We start from the raw sequence: 12,032 nt of genomic DNA on the forward strand, positions 1-12,032 counted from the left end.
GCACAAATCACTTGACCTCTCCACATCTGTAAAGTGAAGTTTCTGGATTAGATGCTTCTGATGGTTCCTTCCAGCTCTGACATGTTTACTCTTACTATTCTTACTTTGACAATCTCTTTGATAAAATATATAAGACAAACTTTTTAAATGAAAGAACTAATATTACATGTTTCTCTTTTCAGTTTCTCTACATAGAGAGTCTCTCCTGCATCTGGCTGTGAGATGGGGCCTTGCTAAGCTTTCCCAGTTCCTCCTGTGTCTCCCTGGAGGAGTCCAGGCCTTGGCTTTACCCAACGAGGAGGGTGCCACGCCATTAGACTTAGCTTTACATGGTGGATGCTCCAAGCTGTTTGAAGACATCACAAAGTGAGTTTGGATACCTGATAGATTCTCTCTCAGTCTGTTTCTTTGAAGTCTTCCAAGCATTATGGAAAAATTAACCAAACCACGAGCTAACATTGGTTTATATTTTACCGTTAGTTCCCATGTATAAAGTACAGATACACATATCGTACATAAACAGATATACACATATATTTGGTATTCACATTTCGTGGGGGAGAGGGAGTCAGGAAAAATGTCTTAAAAGGCTCCATGGTTGGGGGGCTGGCTGTAAGAAGAAGAAAAATTGGGAAACACTAGCCTAACCCCTACTTATCTTTCAGGTTTTTGCTTAAATGTCACTTCATCAGAGAGGCCTTCTATGTTATGGTCTTTTACAATTATGATTAATTTACAGTATTAATAGTGATTAAAATTATGATTCATTTATAATATAAATCATAATTTATAATTTTATATATATAGTCATCATTTATTTCATATATGTCTCCATCCTAAATCATTTGAGGACTGAAACTATTTGTTTTACCCACTGTGTTCAGCATATACATTCATTGAAAGAATATAAGTTTTTGTTGAATCAATGAATAACAAACAAACCCCAAGATACTATGTAGCCAATGGGCTGGTTATTAGGATCTAGAGATAATGGAAATGAAATAATTTGTCAACTGTAAAGTTCTCTATGTTGAGGATGATACCAACATTTTTAATGTTTGTTACTTAGAGTGGTTCAGATTGGTCATTATATCCTATACAGTGGTTTCCTTGACTTAACATGTGGTAAAAAATAAGTGGGAAACTACAATGAAAATGATAAATTACTACATAAATATTAAATATTACCAGTGTTATTACATGGTGTGTCTTAATGGACTGGTATGTTTCATTTGTCCCATGGAACTCAATGTAATTAATTTACGGTCATATGCTACCTAAGTGCATGTTGAAGTCACAGCTTTCTGTTTATTTTTGTTCTTACTTGGTCAAGTGACCGCCAACTAAGGAAAGAGCCCATCCCAATGGAATTGCCTTTATCTTTGCTCTACCGTGACCCCACTTTCTTTAGCTAAAAAGGGCAAGGCAGGACCACTTCCTCTGACTCTGTCATTGTGGATAGTTCAGGGTTACATTGAGGACCCGGAGCCTCACTTCATCTTTGGTAGCTTTGTATCTTTCTGTTGTGTCCAAGACCAGAAGATGACATGTGTTTTTAAAGTTTACACATCCTCTATGTCAAAAAAACCCCAAACAACCTAATCAAAAAATGGGCAGAAGATCTAAATAGACATTTCTCCAAAGAAGACACACAGATGTCCAAAAAGCTCAACATCACTAATTACCAGAGAAATGCAAATCAAAACTACGATGAGGTATCATCTCTTACCAGTCAGAATGGCCAAAAAGTCCACAAACAATAAATGCTGGAGAGGGTGTGGAGAAAAGGGAACCGTCCTACACTGTTGGTGGGAATGTAAGTTGGTGCAGCCACTAGGGAGAACAGTATGGAGGTTCCTTAAAAAACTAAAAACAGAGTTACTGCGTAATCCAGCAATCCCACTGCTGGCATATATCCAGAGAAAACCATAATCCGAAAAGATACACACACCTGAATGTTCATAGCATCACTATTTACAATAGCCAAGACATAGAAGTAACCTAAATGTCCATCAGCAGAGGAATGGATAAAGAAGATGTGGTATATATATACAATGGAATATTACTCAGCCATAAAAAAGAATGAAATAATACCATTTGCAGCCACATGGATGGACCTAGAGATTATCATACTAAGTGAAGTAAGTCAAACAGAGAAAGACAAGCATCATGTGATATCACTCATATGTAGAATCTAATTTAAGAAATGATACAAATGAACATATTTACAAAGCAGAAACAGACTTACAGATATGGAAAAGAAACTTACGGTTACCAAAGGGGAAACATTGGAGGGAGGGATAAATCAGGAGCTTGGGATGAACATACACACACTACTGTATATAAGATAGATTACCAACAAGGACCTACTGTGTAGCACAGGGAACTCTATTCAGTATTCTTTGATAACCTTTAAGAGAAAAAAATCTAAAAAAGAATGAGTATATGTATATGTATAACTGAATCACTTTGCTGTACACCTGAATCTAACACAACATTGTAAATCAACTATACTCCAATAAAATGAAAATAAAAAATGTTTACACATCTAATAAATCCATTCATGGATGGGATCAGAAGTAGACTGTAAGCTAAATTTTGATTATGTGATGGAGCTTCCATTTTCTAAATTAATTACAAAAATCTTATTGCTCAGCCTGAGTCATTCACTTCAGTGGCTTGTAGTTGGCATGGGGTGTTGTTTTCTAGAAGATTCTGAAGTCCTTGCAAATAATTGTGTCAAGAGTTTGGGGAGATGCCGCAAATCTTAGAGTACAGGTGCTCTTAATGGATCTCTTTTGTCACTCCATGTGACACAGGTAGCATTTTTGTGGTGGGAGCTATACTATAATTTTGCAAATATACAAATGCTGATTAACAAAATGAGGTAATGGAAGAAGAGAAAAGAGACATAGAGCTAGTTCTGTGAACTGAAGAATCTGGGAGCGTCTGGGGGCTGTGACAACATGCTGAGGCAGGCTGTAACCTGGGAGCACTAGCGTCTCCCTCCCGAGGCCTCTTTACCATTGCTACTACATGACCTATAGGCCATCCAGAATATTATGACGTTAACCATGAAGCCTACATAGAGCTAATAAACGTGCAGTTGTTCTTAACCACAACAGAATGGAAAATAAGCCAATATTCAGGAATTTAGTTTGGGAATATTGTTCCTTTGTTTATGAATGAATTCAAGAATGCAACACGATCAAATTTATGCAGGTTTTAATTTGCATGAGGAAATGATTTACAGCAGTAGACCAGTGTGTTGTGAATATCTCGCTTGTTTGTAACATCCAAACCTCAGCATGCTCTCTGGAGATCATATCTGTTTTCCACTGTAATCGCCTAATAAACTGTCTGCTGCCAGCTAATTTGTGGTACTACATGTGGTAGCCATTAAGGCCAGAGGCATCTTTTCAGGTTAAAGGGAGAATGAGGTAAAATGCTATGTTTAAGAGTCAGTACTGTTGCATTAATTATGTAAATCTTTATAGTATATAATATATGTGAACAGCTTTTCATTTGACGTCTTCTCTAGGTGGAAAAACAAAGATGACTTTATTAGGATCTATTTACATGATCTTATGTACCTATCTTCAGTAGGTAGCTTTTATGGCTTGTTTTGCCAGTTGGGTTTGTAATATCAGGGACAATGAAGGGTATTGGGACCGTGGGTTTTGATTTGTGATGTTTCAGCTTCCAGGGCAGACGTTCTCCAGGTTTCTCCCGAGTGCAGCTCAGCGAAGATGCCTCCCTGCGGTATATTCACTCATCAGAAACACTGACCCTGACGCTTAATCACACAGCCGAGCATTTGTTGGAGGCGGATATTAAGCTCTTTAGGAAATACTTTTGGGATAGAGCCTTTCTCCTCAAGGTTTGTGCCCTTTATTGTGGTATAAGACATAATAACTCACGCTCTTTGAGAGTGCAGACAGCAAACTCGTTGTTTTGGGAACACTATTTTGGTGGGGGGTAGCACTTTCTTTTTTTCTAATGGGACTTTGAGGGACATGGAATTAGAAACTGTTACACCAGTAGAAGGAAGATTATTATATGATATTTTGGCGGCAGGTAGAAAATAGTAATTTGTGTAATATTGTTTCCTTTACTTTTCATGAACCAGTGTCACTGATGTTTAATATTCTGATATTGGGTATTTTCTATTAGCTTATTGACTGTATTATAATTCTTATCTAAAGCAGGTACCTTTAGGGTTATTTTAAATCAATAATATCTTCTTCTGGGATTTCTTAAGGCTTAGATATAGTTAAGCCTTTGTTTCAGTGTACAGATTCTTCTTGAATGGGGACTGGTCACTTGAGACCAGTTCTTTTTCAAAGAGATTTTCCCCCCTCCCACCGTGGCCCAGACATCAGCTTTGACTGTTATCAGAGCATGCCCATCTCAGGGTTTAAAATGTTTCATCTTCACTATTTTTATTTTTTTGTTGAATCTGGAAGACTGTAAAGCATATTCATATATTTTAATTATTATCAAGTAGAATGTTCTTTTGAGCAAAAGGGCTTCAGGCAATTTAGTCGAGAGTGCTCAGGGGTATAATGGATTCACTCACCAGATCGTGTGACACCCCCCGGCAAACCCTCTGCCCCCGCAGGCTTCTCAAGCACGTCCATTAATGAGCACCAGTTTCATGACTATATAGGCTTTACAAAGTAAGCAGTCAGTTTACTGTTATCAGAAAACTGATATTGGTACTTATCAGTTCTGGCTTTTGTAAAATGTTTGCTTTATATAACTAAATTGAAGGTTTAACCAGAAACATTATATAGCCAAGATTATTGGTTACTCCATATAGGGTTTTATTAAATAGTTAAAATAAACATGCTCTTCAGAGTGTGAACTACCTCTGTTGGGTTTAGGGAGTTTAGTGGATAATTTTCTGCCATACAGTATTTCCTCATTTTGCTTAAGGGTCCTTTCTGTTTAAAGAAACAGAAGTTCTCAGCCATCCCTGTGGCTTCTCACCCAGGCCCCCAGGGGTGGCTATTTCAGTGGGGCAGAGGCTGGGCCTGGCCCAGCAGCCTTACGCGGGGTGAGTGCCTCTCCCTGCAGTTTCAGAGGGGCAGAGCTCAGCAACACGTGTGTCCTTAGAGGGGACACTCAGACTACAGCAAGACCACAGAGCTCCTGCAAAGGCTAGAGCATGCTCCATGTAAAGCAAAAATTCTGAACATTCGTTGCATTATAAGAACTTCCAGCTTCTTCGGTCGGATTCATGATTTCTTGTAACTTGAGATAATTATTACTGATGACATTGGGGGAGATGTAGGATGAGTAAATCTAGATGCTTTAATAATTGATTGTAGTGGACTTTACAATAACAAAGACCAAATGCAGATTACTTTCCAGTTTATCAGAGATTTTAATTTTATGGAAAACACTTGATAAAAGAAGAATCCATTGCAGTGGGAAGGCCTTGTGTTCCAGGTACCAGCACCCCTTTTTCGTTCTTCCTGTCCTAAGCTTTTGGCTGGGTAGTGCGTAGGGAGACTGAGAAGGGAATAGGGCTGAGGTTCTTTAAGACACTGTGATATTGTAACTTACAATAAGAAATATATCTGGTCTCCGTCCATGGTTCTTGGGTCACAGCCCCCAGACCCTTAGGATTTCCTAAGTGTGGAGCTGATAAAGGTGTTTTTTTGTTATGTTAATGAGGCAACTTTTGGAAAACACCTAAGAATGGGGGCTAGTTACCTGTGGAGCCAATTGCCTGGTAAATTTCAGTCCCACCTCTAGGGAGGGGAAAGGGCCTGGAGATGGAGTTTAATCACCAGTGGACAGAGATTTAATCTGTCATGCCTACGTAATAACGCAAGCCTCCATAAAAACCCCAAAGGACTGGATTTGGAGAACTTTCTAGGTTGGTGAACTTGTGGAGGTACTGGGTGACGAGCCTGCTAGGAGGGGCATGGAAGCTCCGTGCCCTTTCCCCATCCCTCGCCCCATGCATCTCTTCCATCTGGCTGTTCCCGAGTTATATCCGCTTATAATAAACCTGTAAGCTAGTAAGTGGTTGTCTTTGGCCTTGAGCCTGCGTGGTTAGCCCTCTTTTAACCCCAGGTACTCGTGCTACCGTCTCCTTAGTACCTCTCCAGACATATACCTGCTTCGGTCCATCCGTTAATTCCATGGCGGGCCCTAAAAGAGAGAGTACTGTGTCCTGGGAGTAAGGCTGGGAGCGGTTAATAGCCACAGAGGGTGGGTGACGGGGTACTGCTTGTTCCCTGCCTCTTTGTGATTTGGTCAGTTATGTATATTTTCATGTTCTCTTTGCTCTGGCCTCAGGATGTCCTGAAATAGTCATGAGCAAGGCACTTGATATGCTGAGCTTAATAACATGCCCGGCGGGGGTGGATTCGGGGCTCTGGGTCAGCTGTAGGGTTGCTTGCCTCAGTTTACCCATGTATTTGTTTTGGAACATGTGCTGATGCAGTCTTGGGCAGTTTTTGACACATCAACACATAATTCTGTCTCTTCGCATTTTCACTGGCTGTGGGGAATCTATTTGAAAGGAAAATACAGAGGGCTCTAAAGGCATCTTCTCTCTACAGATCACAGCTCAGTCTTGGCCAGGGACAGCCTGCACCAGCATGTACTAACATGTAGCTCATCCTGGGTCCTCCCTGTGATAGTGGTCCTACCCCCATCTCCAGGCCCCCAATCCCTGTGTCTTAGGGTGTGGATGGAGGTTGGTCTAGGTGGGCAGATGCGTCAAACAGAAGTCCTTACAGGTTTCAAGACTTTCTGTTCTCTGTCCCCCTTTTGGTTCATGCGTCATGTTCCTGAGAACCTTCTGGTGGTGTGATCTGGGGAAGCAGCGAGGACTAGTGGCAGGGACAGTTTTGGCCCTTGTCTCTGGTTCCTCCCGCTGTCTCTCATGTCATCCGGGGTGCTGCTTACATGTTCTCCCAGCAGCTTTACCACCCTATCATCCCCTGCCTCTCCAGGCCATGCCTCTGGCCTGTCCCGGCTCTGAGATGCTCGATTGTGATTTTCATCTCTTGTTGCTTATCTGAAGCCTCAAATGGCTTTCAGTGATTTTTTTTTTTTTCCTTCCTCTCTTAGGCTCTTGAAGAGCAAGAAGCCAGGTCAGAGGAAAAATCAGATATGCCCTCCAGCACTGCAGAAACCGAAGAAGGTACGCATGTTCCTTCCCGACCCCGGGAACCCAGAAAGAGCTCAGAACTAACTAGTCACCTGGGAGTTGAAGTGTGTGGTGGAGAAGAGCAGGAGCTGAGGGAGGCAAGAGCAGGGTGCTGGGGTGCCACTGGGCCCCGGGGTCCTCCAGCAGTGCCGCACCAAGGTACTGTGTGTTTCCACTTTTCATTCGGTTAGCATTTACTGGGTTCCTCCCACATTCCTGATCTTTGGGGACCTCTCCTGACACGCAGAGAGTGTTCCCCTCATTTCCAAGTTCAGTCCGTTCATTCCGTTAAGTCCTCCGTCACTCACCTGTTCTCCAGCTCGCTCCACCTGTGTGGAGCTCCTGCTCTGTGCTGGCCCAGGGGGTCTTAGAGGATGGAGGCCGTGAGGGTGTCTTTGTTGCCGTGGGTTCTGGGGAGCACCACTGGCGTGTAGAGGTGACGGGAGGGGGCGCGCTGGGGGTTCTTCAGGGTACAGGCAGCCCTACCCAGCCCAGGTTGTCCTGCACAGCCCTGATGGAGCTTCAGAGACTGAATGTACAAATCTGCTCGAGGTGGGCGTCCACAGCAAGAGGTGTATGTTTAACATACATTGTCACTACTCTGTTCCACATCGTAACGTGGAGTCGTGTTGATGGCGCACCTGGACGTTAACACCCAGCTTGTAGGCAGGAATATCGTCCTTCGTTGTTTTCTCTAACTTGGCAGTTTGTCTGGGCATGTGATCTCTACTTCTATTCAGGTTCTTTCCCCTTTAATGTATGCAAGTAGGTCTGATCTGTTAGCAAGTCCTAGTAATAAACACGGGTTTTGATTCGCTGGAGTATCTTAGCCTCTGTTCTTGAATACTCCTGTACTATTTATATGGAATGGATTGTCGTTTTGTTTTTTGTTTTCCAAAACCCAGTGGTTTTAGGAATCTGACCATACATCACTATGTCTTCCAGGGTAGTCGGGGCAAAGGTTTTAATACATATTATCTTATTATCAATTACGATCCTTTTGCTTCATATTTTAGAGTGCTTTTTATTTTTTGAAACTAAATGCGAGGTTAGGTTTATTTATGTCTGGGGGTAGGGTTATATTATCTACTTAATTTCAGATCAGTGGAGCAGACATTACAAAATATCCATTAATGTAAAGCGACAATAGTCTGATAGGGCCGAGACGCAGCATGCTAGATGCTGGGGTTAGGGAGAAAAAATAGGACAAGACTCCTGTTCCCAAGCCACCAGTGTCGACAGCTGGAAGACCGGTTGTTCTAAGTGTGTGTGCCCCATGCACCTGCACTCAGGCCCGGGTTAAGCCAACCAGTTGAGCTTCCCACCCAAGCTGCACCGCTTGGGCCCCTGTGGAGTTGCCCTCCCTGCTCTCCCCTGTGGGTGGCGCGCTGGCTGCGTGGAGGGAGCTGCAGCTTACCATACCTGCCCAAGGAGGTGTGGTGAGTTTCACACTTTCTCCTGCAGACCCGTGGGAGAAAACTCCGGGCTCATGTCAGAGCGCTGTCATCTCCTGAGCATTGGGCTTGGCTTTTACTACTCTGACAGTAACGGATCAGGTTTCTTGCTTCTAGTTGGCTGGTAAACCTGGTGCTAAGTTTCTGGCCTGCCGGTTGCAAATTTGTACGGTACTGCTGACCGTGTTTTGATATTACCCTTATTTCTTAAGCCTTCACTCTTGCTTTTCCTTTTTTTTTTTTTAAATCAACTCCTGATTTTTACTCTATCATCGTATACATTTTTCTTTCCTTGTAATCCACCTCCAAACTGACTTAGAACAAAGTGAGGTCTAAACAAGTGCTGAAATTCTAAGTTCTTGCCCTCAAGGGACTGACAGTTTGGGACTAGTGCAGAAAAACAAGCTGTCCCAGCACAGTATAAGTGCTATAGGAGTCATAGGCAAGTAATACTGTGAGAACTCTGTGGTGTGTGATGGTGGTCAAGGAAAGCTTCTTGGTGGAGGTGACCCTGGAGCTGTGATCTAAGGGAGGGAAGGGAATTCTAGACAATGGGACTATATGCAATACAGAGCCCTGAACCAGATGATGCGTTGGGGGAGATGCAAGTTGTTTTGTGGTCCTGGAGTATAGGGGTGTGTATATGATGCCAGGAACATAGGCCTGAAAGAGAGGCAGATCAGCAGGGCTTGTACACAAGGCAAGGAACTGCAACTCCACCTTGACAGCTCTGGGAACTGTTTTAAGCAAATTAGATCAGGTTGTTATTTAGAAAGGTCACTCTGTGAGAGTGTGAAGAATAGGTTGGAGGGGCCAGGGGCTGCTGAGAGTAATACAGAAGACAGTCTGCACCATATAGCAGTATAATGAGATTGGAGACAGAGGGACCGATGGATACTGTCCTGAAGGTGTAGGATGTCAGGTGGGTGTCAGTGGCAAGGGAGAAGGGTGATTCTTCCACTCCTGGTGGGACAGGCCTTACAGGAAGCAGGATCATGACAAAATACCTACTCAGTTTTAGACAGGTTGAGTTTGATGGGCTCAGGGGGGCAGGCAAGTTAATACACCTGGCTGCCAGCTGGACTGAAGTCACTCAACCAATAAGCAAAAGAATTTGGACAGAAACTCAAGTTCTCTAACACCAAATAATTAACGTGTATATTTTACAGACCTTGTAGACCGTGCTTTTATCTGTATATGTTTGGAGGACATGTTAAAAACTGTGTGCACATTCCAGCAGAGGGCAGTATTCACCTAAAGTGAAAACATTCAGTTAGCTTTTGTTCATTCATAAGCCTGCAGGTGACTCAGCTGGAAGAACAAAACATTTTGAGTGTAAGAGCTTGGTTGTTTGTTTTTTTTTCCCTTTAACCCCTAAAGCAAACTTTCCCTTTGAGATCTCACAGAAGATTCTTAATAGATAATGTTCTGCCTCCTGGGGCAGTGGGTAGAAAGGGAACTTTTAAGTGTGTATCTGTAGCTGCCATTGATTAAAAGATTATAATACCTTTAGCTTGGAAATTTACTTTGTCTCTGGTGGTGTGATAAATGGTTTTATTATTGTCTCTGAACCAATTATGTTTCCATAATTTCATGATGGTAATTGTCCTCCCAGAATGATGGGATGTTATTCCAAATGAATTATATGGCCAAAAGGTCACCTCATTTTCACTGTGTTCAGATGAATAAGCTGATTATGAGTATGTATTGATCCACCAACTGACTCCCTTTTGTCCCTTGCCGGCTTTGTCGTTATTTGATCTCCTACTCTTGGAGTTCCTAAAGAGCATTGTACTGAACACCAACCTTGGAAGATGCTCTGAAAAATAAGTATTCTTTGTCCAAATAAGTAGAAAATGCTATATATGAAACCCCCCGGTTGGAAACTGAGAATACGTTTAACGTTTTGTAGGTTCTAGTTAAGTCTTGCAGTCAAGAAACCTGTGTTTCTTGTTTAACCTCACAGTTCTCTAACTTGATCATGGGAGAATCCCTTTTTCTTAGCTCTCAGTGTCTCATGAAAATGGTCTGTGGAAGGTGCTTTGGAAATGTTGCTCTTCCTCATCTCCCCTGATCCTGCCCTTTCTTTTAAGCTTATGTCCTCCTTTTTCACAATCATGTGGGTTCTCTCCATCTATTAGTACATAATGCTCACACTGGGAGGGAGCTAGGGAGGCATTTTTAAAACTACTCATGGTCATCTTGAGTACTGAGATCACCCATGCCTTGCCACACAGCCCACTGTACCTTTTTTTTTTTTTTTTTTTTTTTTTTTTGCGGTACGCGGGCCTCTCACTGTTGTGGCCTCTCCCGTTGCGGAGCACAGGCTCCGGACGCGCAGGCTCAGTGGCCATGGCTCACGGGCCCAGCCGCTCCGCGGCATGTGGGATCCCCCCAGACCGGGGCCCCCCGCTGTACTTTTTGATGTTTTTCAGGAGGCTGCTGCCTGCCTAGAGTCTATGGGGCCATAAGACAGGCAACCATTGCAATACTGTTGACCACTCACTGTGTGAATCCATTTTCTTTCATTATTTTGGAGTTTTTAAAAAACCCTGTGTAATTTGCTGTCTCGACTTTTATGTGACGAGTCCTTTACTGTGTTCACTTCTCCCCATGACTTATCTTCCACGTTCTCATTCAACGAGGACATAAGGAGTAGGGATTGGAACACGAGTGCCAGTCGCAAAGGGAGAGGGCACAATCATCTCCTTCAGGGCTGGGCAGCAGCTCCCAGTGGGCTCAGAGGGGCTTCCTCCTCCCCATCCTGTGCGAGAGGCCATGGGTCCAAACGCAAGACCCGCTCTAGGCAGGCGGACGTGAGCCCTACAGGCCCGTTGACTTACCCATTCAGTAAGTCTTTTCTGAGCACCCACTCTCTGCCAGGTACTGTTCTCAGCACTGGTGATGAAGCAGTAACCAAAAAGGCAAAGAGAAAAAAGCCCTCATCTCATGGAGTTTCCTTCCATTGAATTTCACTCACGCCTTTGTGGAGTGACGAACACTGCTCGAGGCGCTGGGGACGCAGCTGGGAACCGAGCCAAGTTTGCACACTCAGGGAGCACACGTCCCAGTGGCCATGGAGAGAGGGACATTTCTGGGAGTCAGGAATCAATTCTCCCCATTTTGTGCACAAGGAGGTGGCAGCAGAGAGAGGTCACATAACTTGTGTGAGGTGACACAGCTTGCCCAGGCAGTCGGAACTCAGGTGGGTAAATGGTTGCCCACCGCACTGTAGATACCCCCCACCCTTCTCTAACAGACTGTTTTCCTACTTAGTCTTCGGGCTGCTGCTCTAGAGTTCTCTCCAGCGTTTGTGTGATGGAAAAGTGCAAAATTGGAATCATTGCCTTGAAACGAGCTCTCCTCCATGTGACCGACCTGTCTCCTAAAGCCCTTACGATGGGAGA

At 43.4% G+C, this 12,032-nt stretch overlaps 1 protein-coding gene across 4 annotated transcripts in view; it reads left to right on the plus strand.

Annotated features, from left to right (window-relative positions):
- Positions 1–12,032, plus strand: part of ARHGEF28 (Rho guanine nucleotide exchange factor 28) — a 278,789-nt gene that overhangs the window by 111,193 nt on the left and 155,564 nt on the right. For 3 of the 4 annotated variants that reach the window (XM_019929841.2, XM_019929844.2, XM_073802206.1), the window contains 3 exons: positions 183–366; positions 3,700–3,880; positions 7,093–7,165. In XM_019929841.2, the coding sequence (XP_019785400.2) occupies positions 183–366; positions 3,700–3,880; positions 7,093–7,165 (438 nt within the window). Of the gene's footprint in view, positions 1–182; positions 367–3,699; positions 3,881–7,092; positions 7,166–12,032 lie in introns of those variants that run through there. The other variant, XM_073802207.1, reaches the window with a different exon arrangement.

The sequence above is a fragment of the Tursiops truncatus genome, chromosome 3, assembly GCF_011762595.2.
Source record: "Tursiops truncatus isolate mTurTru1 chromosome 3, mTurTru1.mat.Y, whole genome shotgun sequence".
NCBI classification, from domain to species: domain Eukaryota; kingdom Metazoa; phylum Chordata; class Mammalia; order Artiodactyla; family Delphinidae; genus Tursiops; species Tursiops truncatus.